Source organism: Buteo buteo, chromosome 17, assembly GCF_964188355.1.
Source record: "Buteo buteo chromosome 17, bButBut1.hap1.1, whole genome shotgun sequence".
NCBI classification, from domain to species: domain Eukaryota; kingdom Metazoa; phylum Chordata; class Aves; order Accipitriformes; family Accipitridae; genus Buteo; species Buteo buteo.
The window spans coordinates 9,894,587-9,915,785 of NC_134187.1; the positions used below are offsets into that span (position 1 = coordinate 9,894,587).

The following is a 21,199-nucleotide window of genomic DNA, read 5'->3' on the forward strand; positions in this document are numbered from 1 at the left end:
GATGCCTTTTAGTTACCTTTGGAACCTTTTCCAGAATTTTGCATTCTGTCCCTTGTTTCTGTAATGGCCAAACCAAAAGCTTGAAAATAAGCTGTTTTCTATTTAGAGAAATTCAAATCTTGGATCCATTTCTTTTTTGTCAAGTAATTTGCTCATTGTTTTTGAAAGTTGCTGGGTTTCTTACAATGGAAAACTGGCTCTTCTCTTCAGATTTAAAAATACATGCAAGTAGCTTCATGGGCAAAATCTTTCTGAAGCATGAGTATTTTTACATTAAAATAGGTGAGGTTCCTTGGTATTATCATCTTGCTGTATTTGTTACATTACACTTACCACTTACATGTTCCCTCTGCTTATGTAACTTGGGAATCAATTTTTTTTAATAGCAAAATCAATTATATAAGCCTACCTCTAGATATCAAGAGTATTACACTTGTTTAATAAAACCAGTAAGAAGTGTATTGGGCAAATAAATATACCATTTTGTTTTTATTAAATAGATGCAAGCAGAACTCATTGCTAAACCTTCAGTAGCAATTGAGTTTGTAACACACCTGGGAATAAACATGCCTGAATTTGCTAGAAGTGGCGTGGAGATTAATTCTAATATATTCCATGAGTCTGGAATTGAAGCACATGTTAGTATGAAAGCTGGGCAGCTGAAATTCAGCATTCCTGCTCCGAAGACTCCAACAAAGCTCCTCAGTATCAGGTAATGAGAACTGAATGAGAACTTCCGAGGCTATGTTCTTCCTTTCTCTTCTTCATTTTTATTGTGATGGAATTGAGAGGCTAGGGCAGGCATGGAGAAATTTTCAGTTCAGAAAAATCCCAGACATTGTAAAACTGGGATAACTTCTTTTACAAGATAAGCAAATAGCCCAGATAAGTGGCAACTGGGAGTCATGTCTTACAGATTCTTTAATTTGTCACTATTTTCTGAAATTTTCAGCAAGACTCTTACCATTTCTATTACTTTGTTTTCTTTCACATAAAATTATTATAATAGCAATGCCTATTTTTAGTTTGAATTTAAATAAACTACTTGCATTAATTTTAGAGAGGGTAAATGGCTCAATACACAAAATTGTAATTACCAATAATAATACTTATAATAATAAATCACTTGATCATTTAACCACCAAATGTTATTTCATTAAGCCCCTACCTTAATAAGTGATTTTTATTCAGAAAATAACCTTGTTAATAGGACAATGTCTGAACACCTGTCCTGGGAATAAATGGCTCACTTTTCTGTTCCAGCAACACGCTACATTTGGTGTCTTCATCCAAAACTGAAGAGATTCCACCTCTGATCGAGAACCGAGAAACCTGGACTTCTTGCAAGCCTTTCATTGCTGGTCTAAATTTCTGCACCAAATTATTGTACTCTAATGCCAGTGCCACAGAGGCAGCTCCATATTTTCCCTTGACTGGAGAATCCAGGTAAGTCATATCAGCTTTATCTGTGTTATTTTGTGTTAACTCTTAGGGCTTAGTATCTACAGTACCCTCTCACATAACACTTACCTTTAAAAATCTGTAGAAACAAACTAGCATGAGCAGCTCAGAAAGAGAGCTATTGAGAACTGTATGATTTCTTCTGTTTGTGGTCATGGACAAAATAGTTATTTACAAGACATTTGTTTACTTCTTCTTTAGATTCGAAGTTGAAATGGTGTCCACAGGCAAAGTGAAGGAATACTCTGCAACTGCAAACTATGACCTGCAGAGAGAGAGAAATGACCTGATAGACACCTTAAAGTTTGCTGTCCAGGCAGAAGGTAAGAGCCTGAAAAACCAATATGGTTTAGCTCAGTTTTGAACTGTGTCATTTAATGGAAGAATATTTATATGAATAAATCATAATAGAATTCTTTACAGTATAAAATAGAATACCATTTTCACACCCAAACAGGCCAACACTTTAATACCACTTCATTTCACGTATGTGATCCCAGTGCAAGATTTTCATGATCAGAGCCTGATTTTGTATCGCAAAATTGCTTCCCCATGATTTAAATAAAAGTGTGATGTTGGTAAATGAAAGCAAGGAAGAGGAGAAGTTAATGGGTTCTATATAAGCAAGAGAAAAATACCATTTCTGATGACATATGGAAGTAAACCATACAAATTGAGAAGAACTGTATAAACAGCAAATATTCAAAGGGAGAATCTGTGGGATGGCAAGTTTACATAACAAAAGTAGTGATGGCATTAGTGGATAAATCCATGGTGTGTTTAGAAGATGAGGAGAGAAAAGATGACCCAGTTTCTGATTCAGACTTATCAAAGGTTACATTAGAACCTCAGGGTAATATAGCTTCCAGTTGATCCTTTTTTATTCTTTTAAGAAAAGTCCAAACAGATTCCATAGTTGCTAATAACCAAAGTACATTATATTTTCCAGGTGTAAAGCAGCATGAGGCCACATTGACCTTCAGGTACAACAGGGACAGAAAGATTTTGACCAGTGATGTCCACATTCCAGATGTTGATGTTGACTTTGGTACAAACTTCAGAATTACTGATGAATCTGTTCCTGGGAAGAAAGCATATATCTTTGTCTTAGACTTTAACAACAAGAAGATTTCTGAAGTTACTCTTACTGGCCAGATAAGGTAACTCAGAAAACCACTTGGACTTTTACAGATACCTTTGAATAAGATAGCTAAAGGTTTTATTGAAGGTAGAAAATTTTATCCCATTTTGGAGAAATTGCTTATATAGAGAGACATAAAAACTTGTCGTTCAAACCCTCCTTAAAAACCCTTCAAGTATTTTATTTGTAATCCATCATGTATACATCAAATAAATACATCTAACACACCAACTGATCTTTCCTACTATATGTATATATATAATTTGTATTACAAGTTCCTTGACCTAGTTCTTCCATGTTTGCACACACATGACTACAGGAATGACATTGTACTAGTGTTATTGCAGGTGTGACAGTCCAAGGATATAAACAAGGCAAGGTTTGTTCAGACGGGTATTATCTTTTACTGGATATGTTTGGCTCTAAAAAAAAGTTATTACATCTCCCCATGAAGAAATCTAATGGCACTCAATAAGCAACAAAACCAAAAATAACTGAGAGCTTCCTGTAAAAATTCCCACGCTTCACGATGAGAATATTTCCGGGAACATCTACAGGGGAGCTAACAAAAATGTTCAGCCTGCCAGGGTTTCTAAAATTATCTGCCTCACAAACCCATAGTGAAATGAGCTGATCACATTCTTTAATAAACCTCAATCTTCCATGGAATTCTGTGATCTTGATGGTGCCCCAGGGAGTCTTTGTCTTTGCTGTTCATGCAGAATTGCCTCTGATATCAGTGGGAGCTTTGGACAGATGTCAGGGACCTCAATTCCCTTTCATTTGCACTAACATAATATTAGAAGTTTGCTCAAGTCAACAAAGTTACAGAGATATAAAATAAATGTGAATAAAGGAAAATGAAGCCCAGTGGCATAATATATTTTGTCAAGTGGTTTTTTTCTATGTGATTCATGGCCACAGTCTGTATCCATAGTAGAGAATTCAGCTTGAATAAGGAGTTCAGAATTTGGTTCAGGTACTTTATCAAGACAGGTACATATTTCCATCCATTTCAGTATTATGAAATTAATACGGAATTATTATTGTGTCTATCTGCGTAGTAGCATTATAATAATTTACCATAGATTTCCCAAAGTAACTAGCAGAAGCAGAAAACATTCACTGAATTGGAACAGAATTAACAAGTTTGATTCAATCTATTTTTTTATAACACGTATTATGCCTTTACGATAGTTTTAAATGCTGAAATCGCTCCTGAAACATAAGTGAAAAAGTAAAGTGAAATGGTTTTTTATTCACATTTACTTTTTGCTTTCACAGATATGCTGGAATGGAAGAGGCAATGTTAAGAGGCACTATTTCTATTCCTCGCCTGCAAACCGAACTTAGAACCGAAGCATTGGTTAATTATTCACCAACCAAAGGATATCTTCAGATGAGCTCAGCTGCAACAACTCATGGAAACTCAATTTCAGAAAGAGTTCTTCTCAGATATGGTAGGGGCAAAAACATGATCCACGTGTACAACCTATAAATGTAAACATCTTGTTACATTAGTTTATCGTATATCCCTAAATAGAATAAGAATATTACTAATTTTACCCTTTTCTTTTAAATTCATGATTTTCAGATTCAGAGAAAGTTGAGCTAGAGTGGAATTCAGGTGCCAGTGCTGCTGTGAAAAAAATGTCTTCTGGCTTCCCAGTGGACTTTTCAGATTACCCAAAAACATTACAGAAGCATGCCAATGAACTGCTGGATCGGAAAGTGGCTCATACAGATATGACACTGCGACATATTGTGTCACAATTTATCGTGGTATGTTTCAGCCTACAGTAGATATTACAGCTTGACCACATAGCCCTGGTGAATTCTTGCCTCCCCCATGGAAGCCAAAATGGGAACTACTTGTAAAAGCACTCATCAGATTGAATAAGATGTGTATTTCCAACTTGGATCGAATCAGTCACTTTATCAGATGCCTAGGGCTCAGTATATGGATAGTTACAATGGCTTTCAGATAACTTACTGGGAAGTCCTAAATTTACTTTGAAAAACTTGTCTCCTCATTGCAGGCAACCAACACCTGGCTGCAAAAGGCATCAAAAGGTGTCCCCTACGCCCAGACTCTGCAAGACAAGCTAAGTGGACTGCAGGAACTGAACATTCAGAAAATTAACCTGCCTGTTATTACCATTCCTGAAGAACTTTTCCTGAAAAGGTAGGGAGATAAATTAGGATAGTCACACAGGAAACTGAAAATAGATATTTGATCATATTTTTGTGCTATTTTATTTTACTTTGTTTTATAGAACAGTGTGGAATTGCCGTAAGCATTAGCATAAAATTGGAATTGTCACAAAGAGTTTTAAGACCAGAGAGATAAAATTATATGGAGGAAATGATGCACATCTTTAATACAGATTGGACTTTACAGCAGTCACTCGTGCAGTATATGAATATATCCTGAAGTATTCTGTAATATAGTAATGAGAACTGAACAAAAATACAGCGTTCAACAATATTTAAGCCACAGAACTAATGAAGCAAGTTTCCCATAGATTTGTGTCCTGCATCCTTACAGACCCTTTGTCTTTGGCCACAACCCTAATATCTCTACTTTTTCCTGTGCAGTCTTATCGGACAGTTCTTCCCATTCCCCTACACATACTGGTTGACCTCCGCCAATATAGTACCCTGACCTCTTCCCATGTCTGACTCCGTCTGTCACTTGCTCAGAGGCAACACATGCCATGGTTGCACACATATGGACTGGATGCTTGCACGAGTTTGGGCCTATCTCCTCCACCTAATAGAGAACAGAATTTGCATGAATGTAATTACCCTTGAGGCATTTACCCTCCTGTCAAATTTGATAGAAATCATCCAATGTGTTAAAAATTTCTACAAAGTAGGGTTTGACAAACAAAAAGAGAGACTGGAAGGCAGATGAATAGTATATTTCTTCTGTTTCTAGGAAATTAGACTGTAAGTCAGCCGGAGTGTATCTAGACTTTAAAATGCCCATGCACCTGCTAGGATTTGCTCTCCTTACAGTTCCTAGCACATATGGTTCTTGCCAATTAGTGTTCCTATCACATTGCTGCTCTGCCTATGCATAAGAATTCAAGGAACTTGTTGCCTGGTAGTATCTTCAGAATACACCCACAGATACCACAGTGATAAATAGAAACATGTCTGTATAGTTTTCCCATAAGCTAGGGAAATATTGATGGCTGAAATGAATGTAAAGGACAACAGAATCTAGTGTAAGAGTGGATTACAAAAACAGATGGAGAACAGTCTTGCATTTTGTCTCTCCTAGCATTGTTTTTCCATGTACTATCTTTCACTGTGGTAATATGAAACTATGTTAACGACACACATCTCTATTGCTTCTATTGTGTTCCTAAGCTAAGTAGAAGCAAGGAAAAAACTGCTTTTTCTCCCATTTTCTTATCAGCAGTGCACATTACAATAATAATAATAGAAACTTCTACTGCTCTGTGATGTTGCTTTTTTAAGCATTTGATATAAAGGAACAAACTTCAAAAATGTTTCCTTAATTTTCATCTTAGGATGTAGCTCTAAGTGTAAAAAAAGAAGATTTTGTAATATAAAAGAACAGTTAGGCAAAGAAAAGCATCTTTGCCAGCTTATTGTTCATGTACAAATTAAGGCCGAGTTTCCTCCTGTTTTGCCTTTTCGTAATTACACTTTTTCTCCACAAGCTTTTCAGCTGACGATCCATTTTTTCCAGTCCTAGCTCCTGGTCAAATGGTTAGATTTTTATTTATTTTCATTCAGAATAAAATAAATGCTGAATATTTGAATGAAACTTTTGAAACACTTATCATCAGAAAGATAATTTCTTTATAATTTAGGTTCTTACAACTTCCAATGCTAAAAAGACTTTTCATGCATTTCTGTAAGAATACATCACTTTTTTAAAGAACATAATTGCCTTTTTCTGGTACTTAGCATGCCACATTGCACAAGTGCAGCGGTGGTTTTGGAGGACTTTTTTTCCTATATGTCAGCTATTTTCATTCAGATTCCTTCATTTTGAGGATCATTTTCATGCCAATACATCTTTTCATTAATGTTCATAAAGCAGATTTGGATTCTCAGAGTAGAAAATTAAATGCAAGATTCATAACAGTTGTGTATTTATCCCCTTGAATGACACTTGCCACCTGTGAACTAAAGTTAGTTAAGCTCTGAACAAAGAATCAGGAACCTTTGAATTCTAATGCAAGGTCTTACAGAAAGAATGTGTTTCGGCACTACTTGACCTATGAGTCTCCCTGATTATGAAATAAGGGGAAAAAAACATTGACAGAATTCACTGATACTGAAAGTGCTTTCAGTAAATTCTGACAGATGAGTGCTTAAAAGATGCTGATAGTAATAGATGATCATTACATTTATCTCTAAATCTAAAGTCAGGACATTGATATAAGCATGTAAGTAAGCTCAGTATCATGGGAATAGTAGAAATCATGGAAATTTCTGTATACGCTTCATGAACTTGCAGTTTCTAATAGAGTCACTTTTATTTTCTAGTGAAGGCCGGATCAAATACATTTTAAATAAAAACAGTTTTCTAATTAATATCCGGCTGCCATTTGGTGGAAGATCATCCCATGACATAAGGGTGCCACAGACGGTTAAAACACCTCCTCTGGTAATGGAGTCAATGGGAATAAGTGTGCCATCTCAGGAATACAGAATCCCGACATTTACTGTTCCAGAATCCTATCCTCTTCGTGTGCCTTTACTTGGCACTTTAGAGGTCTCTGCTAATGTGTACAGCAACTATTACAACTGGACAGCAGCGTACACTTTGGCTAATACCACCACAGAGAAAGCATCCGGCATAAGAACTACTTACACCACAAATGCTGATTCAGTTTTTGAGCTACTTTCCTACAGTGTGAAAGGTAAGAATGTGTGCTAAATACTGCAATGTTGGCAAAACTACTTTAATGACTTTATTTTCCATGTATCAGGTACAGCACATTCATTTTCCTGTTGCTTATTTAAAGAAAGGTGTATAATCTCAAATCGCTTTCTCTTTGTTTTTAAAGATATTATGTGAGTCTGTTTATTCAAGCACTAAAGGTGAAGTCAGTTTCATTCAATAAAGACTCTTAAGGTCCGTATTACCCTAGATATTACCTACTGAAGAAAAAGTCCTTCAAAACTGAAGGCATCCTACAAATACTTGTGTATCTGACAAGTCAAGTGTTTTCAAAATCAGGTGGGCAGGTGTACATGTAGGTATGCCCACAGTTTATTTCTCACTCTATTTTTATATATAGATAGATGTATTCTTTTTAATCATTTATATATGCCCATATACTGCCATAACTAGATCGCAGTTATCTCAGACTCAGACTGGATAGGTCTTAAGACAGGTATTTTTAAGTTAGTTCCTCTAAAATTGCAGTTTGAGTTCCCAAATTGCAAAAGGACAAGCTAACTTTAGTCTTTAACAAACTCACCACTATAAATGAAGCATGATACAGAAAACATTAAAAAACAGGAAAGTTAAATAGGGGTTATTCTTGAGAGTCCATCGTCTTAATTTAGGTTTAAATAATGACATAACTTCAGGTTGTTTCACACAATTATATTTAGTAGAGTAGTGTAGAGGTTTAATTTATTCATAGTGCAAAACTTTAGCCTGAAATATCAAAATAATAACAATTTTTACAGAAATATTCAGGATTTACCAAAACATTTTGTCCTTTAAAGCAAATGTTATAATAACAGTAATTGCAATTCAAGCAGTAACATAAAAGCTTAGTGGCATCAGGCAAAGTCTTAAAGACAAAAAGGTATAAATTACACCAGTATCTTTTGTCTCCTTTTTCCTATTTCAGGTTCTGGAGAAGCATCATATAACAGAAATGGATTCACCTGTGCATACGAAAATCACCTGAAGCACAGACTTTTAACATCAGTTTTTAAGTTGGCCAGGACAAAGAGTTATGAACCTAGTCCAGTTGCAAACTACACCATATCACTTATGGCATCCAGTACTCTGGGTCCTCAGCTTTCGTTTTCTGGTGATATTGTTTCTGAAAGGACAAATAACGTGAAAATCAATAATGTCAAGATGGAAGGGCAGCTGGAAGTGGCTTCTGTCTTTGCAAGAAGCATTTACACTCTATCAAGCTCATACAATGAAAAGAGACGGGTTTTAGAAGGAAAATCAAATCTGAAGTTGGATTCTTCTTACCTTCAGGCTACCAATCAGATATCTGGCAGATACACTGATGATTTATTTTCCATCACTTCAGTTTCTGATGTACAAAGCGGACTATTAAAGAACACAGCTTCACTGAAGTATGAAAACAGCCAGCTGAAAATGACATCTGAAACAAATGGGAGGTATCGACATATTGCAGGTGTCAATAAGCTTGAATTAATTTTGTCAAAGAAGATGGCAGCACTTCGATCTGAGTACCAAGCCACTTACAAGCAAACCCAGTGTTATGCCTTGTTTGCAGGTTCTCTCAATTCCCAGGATCTTGTTTTCAACACTGATATCTCTATGACTGATCAAAGGAATCGAGCTGCACATAAGTCATCACTCAATGTAAATCAGTACGGTCTAGCCAGCAGCGCAACTACAAATGTGCAGTTCAGTCCACTGACAATGCAGAGTGAAATGAATGCCAAACTTGATACTGCTGGAGGCTCCATGTCACTATCCTCTTCTGGGCGCTATGGTAAAAACAATGCAAAATTCAATCTAGGTGGAAGAGTGAGCCTAACGGAAGTAACACTGGGAAGTGAATATCAGAGTACAGTTCTGGGTATGGACAACAAACATGTTTTAAACTTCAGAGTTAATAGAGAAGGACTCAAGTTTTCAAATAATTTGCAAGGATCATTCAAAGAGATTAAGTTGGAGTACACAAATGACTTGAATATTCCTGGCTTATCCTTAACATTTGCTTCGAAGTTAGACAACAGCTTCAGCTTTGACAAGTTCCACAAGCATGTTTTTGACCTACAACTGCAGCCTAGCTCACTTACAGCTAAACTGAGCAATAATGTTAAATACACTAAAACAGAAGTTTCCAACAAAGCAGAACTGCTTTTTGAGCCTCTGAAGCTGAACTTGGGTGGCAATGTCAGAGGAGCCTATGGAGCAGATGAAATAAGGCATACCTACACCATTACATATGCTGATCTAGCTGCAAACTTTAAAACTGATACAGTCGCAAATGTTCAAGGCACAGCAGTGAGTCACAGAGTTAATCTGAATGTGGCAGGACTTGCTTCCTCAGTTACTATGAACACAAATTGTGATTCCAAATCTCTCCGTTTCAGCAATGCTGTGCGTTCCACTATGGCCCCATTTGCTATCAGTGCTGACATACATACCAATGGTAATGGAAAGCTGATTGCTATGGGTGAACACACAGGAGATCTTTACAGCAAATTCTTGTTTAAAGCAGAGCCTCTTGCTTTCACTTTCTCCCATGATTACAGAGGATCTACCAGTCATAACTTGAAATCTAGAGGAAGATACACCACCCTGCTTGATAACAAAGTTCATATGCTTTTTACTCCATCAGAGCAGTCAAGCACTTGGAAATTGAAAAGTCAGCTAAACAATAACGTATATTCACAAGATCTCAGTGCTTACAATGATGCAGAAAAGACTGGTGTGGAACTTAGTGGAAGAGCTTTAGCAGATCTCTCTGTAATGGATACATCAGTCATACTACCATTCACATCTGAAGAAGTTAATTTAATTGATGTATTGGACCTCAGGGGCAGTGTGTCAGAGCCTCAAGAATTCAGCATCTCTGGCTCTGTGAAGTATGACAAAAACAAAGATATGCATGTTATTAACCTACCATTCTTGGAACATTTGCCAGTTTACTTTGAACAAATCAGAGGCATCGTTCTATCCACACTGCAGGCTATACAAAGTTACCTGAAGAACATTGACATAGAACAACATATGAGAAAATACAAGGCAACTTTGGATAAACTGCCACAGCACATTAATGATTACATCGACAAATTAGATATGAAAGGCAGAGTTAGCAGCATGAAAAATAATTTTATTGCTTTCACAAAGGACTACAGAATAACATCTGATGATCTCCAAATTATGCTGGAAAAATACATGGACAATCTTCAAGAAATACTGTCTAAGCTGCAGGTCTATCTGATACAAATTGAGCAATACATCAAAGATCATTATGAACAGTATGACTTTAAAGCACTTATTGCACAGCTTCTTGACCAAATAGTTGAAACAATGACAGCTCTAGATAACAAATATAAGATAAGAACAACTGTAGTTGACACTATTCAAAAATTGCAAATTTTTTTTCAGCAGTATTATCCTAGCAAAATTGGAAGCAGCACTTTGGCTTGGATTAAAAATGTAGATGATGAGTACAGGGTTACAGCTAGGATACAGGAAAACCTAGAACAACTCAAGATTCAGATTCAGAATATCGATGTCAGACGCATTGCAGAAAATTTGAAACAGCAGATTAAAATGTTTGATGCAAAAGAAGTTTTAGAAAAATTGAAGCGGTCATTACCAATTGAAAAAATTAATGAAGTTCTTGAACAAATCAAAGACTTTATTCTAAATTGGATAGAGGAGTATGAAGTGTCTGAGAAGATCAGCACTTTCCGAGGTCATATGCACAAACTGATTGTAAAATATGAAATTGATAAGCAAGTATATTTTTTAATGGACAGAATGATAGAACTGCTTAACCAATACAGAATAAAAGAAACTATCCAGAAACTGGCCATCTACCTGAAAAGTATTGATGTGAAGTCATGCTTTGATAAAGTTGTTGCTTTTATTGATGATGCTGTCAAGAAAGTGCAAACCTTTGATTATGAAATGATGATTAAGGAAGTCAACAAGTTCCTTGACATGGTTATTAAAAAGCTCAAGTCTTTTGACTATAACCAGTTTGTTGATGACACAAATAACAAAATCCGAGAAGTGACCCAGAAAATAAATGAGGAACTCAGAAATCTAGAACTTCCACAGAAAGCAGAAGCACTGAAACAGTATATGAGAGATTTTAGAGCTGTGATTTCAAAATGTATGGAACAGCTAAGGGACACCAAGCTTGCTGCAATAATTAATTGGTTCAAGGAGCTCATAAACTCAACAACATTTGCTAATCTGAAAGCCAAGGTAAATGAACATCTGGAAGACCTGCGAGAGAGGATTTCTGAAATGGATATTTCTCAAGAATTCCAGTGGTATCTTCAGAAGATAAGCCAGTTCTACAGTTCTGTTGTCACATACATTTCTGACCAGTGGAACATAGCTTTTAAGAAGATCCTTGCTTTGGCTGAACAGTATGATCTAAAAAATTGGGCTGAAAATTTAAACCAGTTTGTTGAAACAGGATTTCAAGTCCCTGAAATCAGTACTGTTATAGTCACTGTACCCGCCTTTGAGGTTAGTCTCCGAAGTCTTCGGGAAGCAACATTTCGAACACTAGACTTCATTGTTCCACTGACTGATCTGCATATCCCCTCCTATGAGATAAATATTAAGAGACTAAAGGACATGAAAATCCCAATGAAATTTACTACCCCAGAATTTACAGTTCTAAATACCTTTAAAGTTCCTTCCTATACAATTGACTTGAATGAGATTAAACTTCAGATTGTGAGAATGATAGACAAACTCATGTCTGCTGAATTTCAGTTGCCAGCAATTGATTTGTATTTTAAAGATCTGAAGATGAGAGATATGCCTTTTTCCGACATTTCTTTCCCAGAAATACAAATGCCTCAGTTTCAAATACCAGAATTATTGGTTCCAAAGCTAAATCTAAATGAGCTCCAGATTCCTAACATGAAGATACCAGAGTTCCAGCTTCCACATATCCCACATACTGTGACTGTCCCTACATTTGGCAAATTGTCTGGTGCTTTCAGAGTCACCTCTCCATTCTTTACACTGTCCACACAAGCTGAGGTTCATAATACTACAACATCTGCAAACAGTCCAGAATTTGTGACCTCCCTTTCAGCTCAAACAACATCCAAATTAGACTTCCTAGTTTTTAGTGTTATTGCAGATTCACGTCTCTTGGCCCCTGAGATGAAGCAGTTGAACCTTAAAAATTCCATGAAGGTCAACCACAGATTCCTTAAAGTTGATCACACCAATGAAGTGGTATTTTTAGGGACTTCAGTAGAAGGTGAAGCTGAAACTCGAGCAAACTTACATACAACAAAAAATTCAATAGAACTACAGAATAATTTAATGGTCAAGCTACAAAGAAAAATTTGGATGCAGAGTGGAACGGCATATTCCCACAGACTGAATATTCCACAAGCTGATTTCTCCAGCCAGGCTGATCTGGTCAATAATATGACAACAGAGGTAGAAGCAGGACATGTATCATTTACCACCACTGGTAAAGGAAACTGGAAATGGGCTTCTCCTAATTTCTCCGATGAAGGCACTCATGATTCACATGCCACTTTCAGGGTGGAGGGCCCAATTATTACATTTTCTGCCAACAACAGAATAAACGATAAGTACCTGAAAGTCAACCAAGCTATGAGATATGAATGTGGTTTCCTAAATTATGCAACACTTCAGATTCAGTCTGAAATTGAGTCACAGCGTGTGGGACGTAGTGTTCTGAATGTAAAAGGCACAGGACAGCTTGGAGGAATGAAAGTAGAATTAACAGGCTCTCACAATGCTCGGCTCAATGGACGGATTACTGGAACTGTAAATAATGAGGTTTCCTTCTTGGCACAACCTTTTGAAGTTCGTCTATTAACAAACAATGATGGAAATGTGAAAATCAGTTTCCCAATGAGACTGACTGGCAAAATTGACTTCCTGAATAATTATGGTTTTGCACTCAGTTCCTCTGTTCAGCAGGTCAGCTGGCAAGCTACTGGCAGGTTCAATCAGTACAGATATTCCCATAATATGTCTGCTGGCAACAATGATGACAGAATTGAAGCTCATGTTGAAATGAATGGAGATGCTAACCTGGACTTCCTAAATATTCCTCTAACCACTCCTCAACTTCAGATTCCCTACACTGGAATCAAAACTCCTCAGCTAAAAGATTATTCACTGTGGGAACAAGTAGGCCTGAAGGATTTACTGAAGACAACAAGACAATCCTTTGATTTAAATTTGAATGCTCGGTATGAGAAAAACAAAGACATGCATGTAATCCCACTTCCTTTAGCAACAGTGCATGAAGCACTTAATAAATACATAATTTTCTTCAACAAGTATTTTGAGAGAGGAAGAAACACTGCTTTAGATTTTCTCACAAAGTCATATAATGAAGCGAAAACAAAATTTGACAAATACAAAATACAAACATCACTGAACAAACTACCACGGACCTTCAGGATTCCAGGATATACCATTCCAATTGTGAATATTGAGGTTTCTCCTTTTACTGCTGAGATGCCAGCCTTTGGGTACATGCTTCCAAAAGAAATAAGCACGACAGGATTCACAGTCCCATTTATTGGCTTTTCAGTACCATCTTACACACTAGTCTTGCCTTCTCTGGAGCTTCCAGTCCTTCATGTCCCACAGGATCTACGCACTCTAAAGCTTCCTAGATTCAGAATCAACAGCCCGTCAAACCACATCCTAATTCCTGCCATGGGAAACATTACTTATGACTTCTCATTTAAATCCAGTGTGATCACTTTAACTGCAAATGCCGGGCTGTTCAATCAGTCAGATATTGCTGGGCAACTCAGTGTCTTATCCTCTTCTGTCATTGATGCACTGCAATTTAAGCTGGATGGTTCAACAAGTTTGACAAGAAAAAGGGGGTTGAAGCTGGCCACAGCATTGTCCCTGAGTAATAACAAATTTCTAGGAGGAAATCATGACAGCACTATTAGTCTCACAAAGAGGAACATGGAAGCTTCAGTGGCAACAAATGCAGAAATCAACACACCAGTTTTAAAAATGAATTTCACCCAAGAACTTTCTGGAAATACTAAGTCTAAACCCACTCTTTCCTCAGGGCTAAAATTAATGTATGATTTTAATACTCCTAAATATGGCACCAGTGCTAAGGGAGGAATTGCTCACAAACTTGCTTTAGAGAGCCTTACATCTTACATATCAGTAGAAACTTCTACAAATGGGGATATTGATGGAGTATTTTACACTGGGAATGCATTTTCTGGAAGTCTAGACCATGAAGCAAATACCTATTTGAATGCTAATGGAGCTCGGTTATCTCTCAAGCTTGAGGCCCACTCCAAAGCAGATGGACTCTGGAACAGTGAGTTGAAAGAAATACTTGCAGCTGAAGCATCTACCCGTCATGTATATGCAGTCTGGGAGCACAATGGGAAGAACTATGCACGATATACACCTCTTTTCACAACAACAGGGGCTCAAAGATGCAAAGCAACCTTAGAGCTGGCTCCTTGGCGTATATCGGCAGATCTTCAGATTCAAGCCACTCAGCCAAATTCCTTCCTGGACACAGCCTCAGTTAATCAAGTTATCGTAGTGAAAATCAGTACTGCAAACCAGAAAGTTGGCTGGAAGGGTGAAGGCCAAATTCAGTCATTATCTCTCAGTCATGATATGCAGTTATCAAATGAAAAATCAAAGGCAAAGTTTGATATTTCTGGATCTTTGGAAGGATACGTGGACTTCCTCAAAAACATATGGTGTCCCATTGCTGAGAAGAGCTTATGGGATATCTTGAAGTTGGATGTCACTACCAGTACTGACAGAAAACAGTACTTAAATGGTTCAGCATCCCTCGTGTACACAAAGAGCGATGATGGTTACTTTTTCCCCATACCTGTGAATAAGCTGACCGATGGCTTCACTTTCAGTATTCCTGAGTTACAACTAAAGGCTCCAAGCCCTGTTCTCAGCACTCCAGAGTTCACAGTTCCTTTCACGACTCTCCAGGTCCCAGCATACACCATTGACTTGCGCAACATAAAAATTCCACAGACATTAAACACAATGCCATTTGATGTCAATTTACCCACACTGCCAAAACTAAGATTCCCCAAAGTGGATGTAGGAGCCAATTATATTACATTAGAAGAATATAAAATACCATATTTTGAGATGACAGTACCTGAATACCAAATAACTATGTCTCAATTCACTCTTCCAAAGAGTATTTCTCTTGGCAGCTTCCATGTAGATCTAGATGAAGTAGCTAATAAGATTGCAGATTTTGATCTGCCTACAATTACAATTCCTGAACAGAAAATTGAGATCCCCCCTCTCAAAATATCCTTGCCTGCTGGAATTTACATCCCATCATTTGGTGCCTTGACTGGATCTTTCAAAGTTGCTTCCCCTTTGTACAATGTCACCTGGAGAACAGACTTAACAAACAAAAAGGACTCTTTCGAACAGTCCATTGACTCTACCTGCAGCTCAACATTGCAGTTCCTGGAATATGACTTGAATGGTAAGACATTAAAATTCTGTATGCCACAATTTTGGGGAAAATATTGTATACCCTTTTTTTTCAGATTTTTTTTTTTCAGGACTTTGTATATGAAGGTGTTGCTGTCTATTTAGCATTGACATTAGATTATACTTCTTTGTCATCAGCAGCATTTTTTCATAAATTATTATCAGAGTCTCAGGTAGTCACCCTGAAGGCTAATGACTACATATATGTATAACTAATGTCATACTGTGAAAAAAATTGAAAAGTTCTCTTTTCTGTATGGCAGTTTCTTACTTTAAATTGTGAACCTAACATTCCTCCCCCTTACTTACAATAATACATGTAAAGGAGAGAAGGCAGGCTGACTTTTTGTCTGATTCAGTTCAGATAAAGAAATACCTATCTTTTTCCTTAGGAACTCAGCATATTTGATTTCAAAAATTATTTCAGCTCAGAAAACTCCAGAGTCCCATATAGCATCGAGTTCTAGGCTTTATAATAATACTGCAAATATACATCAGAATAAAATTCTAAACTCTCAGGAAATTAGAATCCTCATTTATGATCTGCATGAATGCAAAATGTTATATCCATGTTGTTCTAAATATAGAGAAAAATTTAGTTTTAAAATACTCTGGTTGAACAAATATTTTCATTTCTTTCCATTTGGGGCATTATGGGCATTCAGTTTCTTGATGCATAATTTTACATACTAGTGAAACACCCTACAGCTGGCCATCTAACATACAACTGGATATGTATTTTGTATTGTTTGCTGGTAACTTCTGGAAATACACACATGTGAAATCTTTCTCACAGTTGTTTCAAACTACAAATATGAAGAAGGCATGTTTGTTATGAAGACAACTGGCAGCTTTTCACATCGTGACATGAGTGCGAACTACAAGGAAGATCTTACTGTTTTGGGAATTAGGTAAAGATTTGCTCTAATTATATAATTTATAATAGACAAAATTGCCAATGATGTATTGTTGCTTTGATCTCTAATGCTCCTGAGTGCTTTGCTGTAATTAATAATAACGTATGTAGCTACTCTGTCATAATTATTGGCTGTGCCTTTTTCCCTCTCGAGATAGCTGGAAAGCTGTTCCCTCTCAGCATTTCTAGAATAGCTTTTCTCAGCAGCCCCATTTCAGAAAACTGCTGAGATATAAACACAGTATTTTATAACCAGAGCAGTTCTAGATCCAACCATCAACATAGTTTGTTGGGTTTTTTTCACTGGATCCCTCTGTCACCACAAGCCATCAAAGAGTAATTTCTATTTACAAGTACCGGTACTAGGGATTACAGAGTTGACCTTCTAACTGCCTGTTTTGATCTGCAAGTGTTGTGCTGATATATCCAAAGGACAGAGTCCATGAAGGCAAGTACAAATGCAGATTAAAAATACTGCCTATACTTGTATTGATGGAAAAAATTGCAGTCAGCTTGTAGAAGTCTGTAGAAAGCTGATGGGGTACAGCTATAGGTTTTGTTTTACTGCCCTAAGTTAATGAGAATTCTCAACAGAGCTCAATATAGTTTTATCTAAAACAGGACAATTGGAGTGACGTGAAGTTTTGAATGTGTTAGGCTAAATCCTAAGAAATGTGGATAGTAAAACCCTACGTTTTCTTTCAAGGACAAAGGCATTGTTTACATACATATATATACACAAAATAATAGGTGGTATTGTATATAGACACACTGCATTGGGTTTGTGCTTTGTGCATTCCTTCATAGCTGTGTATTCACTGTTGTTGTAGAGTCATGGACAACACTGCATCACTAGACATCATCAGCCCAACTTTTACAGACATTCATATGCGTTATCAAGAGACTGATAGGAGCTTATCCGGCTCAGTATCTTCACCCTCTGCTGGGACCTTGGGCTATGTCATTGAAATGGACACTGATATTTTCACAGCAAAAGTTTACTACCGAACTCGGGTAAGCTTGGTATAAGCAATAAAAAGCAAAAAGGTTGGGTGGGGTCAGAGGAAAAGTTCCCTTTTGAAGTTTGTGTATGTTTATGTTAAGACATAAGTTAACCACCCTTTGTCCAAGGAAAAAGTATATTATCAGTCATTAAAGTTTTTGTTTCTTACACTGGCTTTTCCAATACTAGAAGTAGCGTCTGTGTGAAGAGGCTGTTTCAGCTTCTCCACACAGTTAATTTTGCCCTCTCCTATCATCAAGAAGACAACACCCACTGAAACTGAAGAAAGTACAAAGCCAGTTTTAGATAAGCCACCCATCAGGTTTAATGTATACCCATCAAGCTACTTATAATTACTACAAAAGTGGCCATTATAGGAATCAGGACAGTGGAAGAAGTCAGACCATCTGTAGAGTGTCTTTTTTAATGCATTCATATATCAGAATACATTATAAGAATTAAAAACCTTACTAGATTTCCTAACAAAACATGCTATTATTATTGGCATGCTACAACAATTTCAAACTTAAGATCTTACCTTCCAAAATTATATACTAATTTAGAAATCACAAGTAACTCATAACTCACTATTAACTACTGAAAACTGGAAAACTTGTTTATGTAAATAGATTCTCATTCGAGGATCTTTGATTACTCTGAGTAACTCTCTAAATTGTCTCATCAATTTAAATGATTACAAAATGAAATCCTCTAATATTTTCATATGAAGAAAATGCTTTTTGAAATAATTTTAAATGATTTCAAGAATGAGTAGAAGGCTCATTTTCCCAAGTAATTCACATGCCTTATGAGACATGATAGGCATTTAATACAAAGGAAGGAAAAATCTTATTTGGAGTCAAATTTTAAAAAACACCAGACTAAGTTATGTTCTGGTCCTGCTGTTTGAAGAGGCAGAAAGTAGCTTGATACAATATAGTTTCTTCCAAAATAACGTTTTAAGATGACAGAAAACAAAGAGTAGACAAAAAATTGTAGTGTATTTGTCCTACTATATAATAAAATAAAAGATGCAAAATGAGAATGTTGAAATACACTCATAAATAATACTGGATTTGTTTTATATACAAGCTACCTTTTTCTTATCCTGTTCTATATTTTCAGTCTGCTCCTCAGAAGGACATTGACATATTAAAAAGTGAGATATCCTTCAAGAAATCTGACCTAATTCAAATGAAATTCAACTGGAAAGAAGATGCTGCCAAAGACCTGCTGTTGAGTATACAAGAAAAAGTACCTAAAATGACAAATTCAGTCTATAGGTATGTTAATCGGTATCATAAGGAGCATATGGGACTGGAAATCAGTGCTGCCACCTTAAAGATGAAGAACATCATGCAGAATAATGCTGACAAAGCATACACATTGGCTGTTAAACAGATAGATCAAATAGATGCTCAGCTTCGCACAGCTGCCAATGAGGCCTCTGGCAAATATCAGGAGATGAAGGTCAAAGCTAAACAGCTGTATCAAAAAGCAGCAGATCAAGCTGAACAGTTTGACTATCAAAGAATAAAAGCAAAGCTTTTGGATGCTACAATTGACATAATAGAAGAGTATCACAAGAGAATAAAACACTTAATTGACTCAGCCATTGAATTCCTGAAGACCACAAAATTCCAGGTCCCTGGGGTGTCCGAAAAGTACACTGGTGAAGAAATATACCTTATGACCACAGAGAAGGTAGCAAAAAATGCTGATTTATGCCTTTCAAAACTTCAGGAGTACTTTGATGCATTGATTGCAGCTATCAATGAGATGGAAGTCAGAGTTCCTGCTTCTGAAACAATTCTTAGAGGTCGTAATGTACTTGATGAAATTAAAGAAATGCTGAAACATTTGCAGGAAAAAATCAGGCAGACATTTGCCACTCTGCAGGAAGCTGACTTTGCAGAAAGGCTTAAGCAACTGAAACAAGTAGTGCAACAAGTTTTTCAGAAGGTGGAAGAAACGGTTAGAAGTTTGCAATCCAAAAATTTTGAAGACATCAAAGTCCAAATGCAACAGCTGTACAAAGATGCAATGGCTTCAGACTATGCACAGAAACTGAGATCCTTGGCAGAAGATGTTAAAAAATATATTTCTCAGCTTAAAGATTTTAGCCAGAAGACATTCCAGGACCTTTCAGAAAAGCTGCGCCAGCTGCTCCTCTATGTAAAGGCATTGCGGGAGGAATATTTTGATCCAACTACACTTGGATGGTCAGTGAAATACTATGAGGTGGAAGACAAGGTACTAGGATGGCTGAAGAATCTAATAGATACACTAGTGAGTTGGCACAACAAGTATGTTGAAGATCTTGCTGACTCGGTTAAACGCCTGACAGACCAAGTAAGAGAATTGGTGGAAATCTACAGCCAGGAATATTATGACCTTATAACTGATGTTGAAGGGAAAGGAAAACAGAAGGTCATGGAGCTCTCATCTGCTGCTCAGGAAAAAATCCGATATTGGTCTGCAGCTGCTAAGAGGAAAATCAATGAACTTAACAAGCAAGTCAAAGAAAAACTCCAGGAGATCTATGGGCAGCTTAGTCATTCCCAAGAAAAGCTAATCAGTGAGGCCAAAAGGTTAATTGATCTAACTATAGAAAATTACTCTGCATTCCTACAATATATCTCAGAGCTTCTTCGTTGGTTTGAGCAAGTAACAGCTGAGAGCATAAAGCCGTACATCGCTGTTCGTCAAGGAGAGCTTAGAATAGATGTGCCCAAGCCATTTGACTGGCAGTCCATTTACCAAATGCCCCAAAAAAGCAGAGAGGCACTCAGAAAAAAAGTGGAACTAACACGCACACTGATTCAGCAAGGCATTGAGCAAGGCTCCAGGAAATGGGAAGAAATGCAAAGGTTCATTGATGAACAACTTGCCACCGAACAACTGAGTCTTCAGCAGATTATGGAAAATATACAGCAGCGCATGAAGACCTGAATGGACATGCAGAAGAGGAGAAGTAATAAGTTTGTATCACAATGTATTTAAAAATAACAGCAATCAGCATACTGGAGCTTCAGGTAGATACTGTTTGAATCCGAATTCGTAAGTGAAAACTGAATAATCTACACTAGGTTATTTTAATAAGCTTAATAAGACAATAAATGAGTTCTTTAGTACATTTTTGTGTCATTCATTACAGCTACTTTTACTTGGACCATAGGGCTTAATCCAACAATTCTCAAGGTCAATGGGAAGTCTTTGCTTTGATTTCACTCTATG

At 36.8% G+C, this 21,199-nt stretch overlaps 1 protein-coding gene across 1 annotated transcript in view; it reads left to right on the forward strand.

Moving 5' to 3' along the window:
- The window catches only part of APOB (apolipoprotein B), a 37,081-nt gene extending 15,983 nt beyond the window's left edge, over positions 1-21,098 (forward strand). Inside the window, exons 18-29 of the mRNA XM_075049048.1 lie at positions 501-712; positions 1,264-1,446; positions 1,663-1,784; positions 2,411-2,621; positions 3,887-4,062; positions 4,197-4,384; positions 4,642-4,787; positions 7,133-7,509; positions 8,455-16,035; positions 16,840-16,954; positions 17,790-17,973; positions 19,088-21,098. Coding sequence (XP_074905149.1) covers positions 501-712; positions 1,264-1,446; positions 1,663-1,784; positions 2,411-2,621; positions 3,887-4,062; positions 4,197-4,384; positions 4,642-4,787; positions 7,133-7,509; positions 8,455-16,035; positions 16,840-16,954; positions 17,790-17,973; positions 19,088-20,914 — 11,322 coding nt within the window. The 3' untranslated portion in view covers positions 20,915-21,098. The remainder of the gene's footprint in view (positions 1-500; positions 713-1,263; positions 1,447-1,662; positions 1,785-2,410; positions 2,622-3,886; positions 4,063-4,196; positions 4,385-4,641; positions 4,788-7,132; positions 7,510-8,454; positions 16,036-16,839; positions 16,955-17,789; positions 17,974-19,087) is intronic.
- The last annotated feature ends 101 nt before the right edge of the window (positions 21,099-21,199 follow it).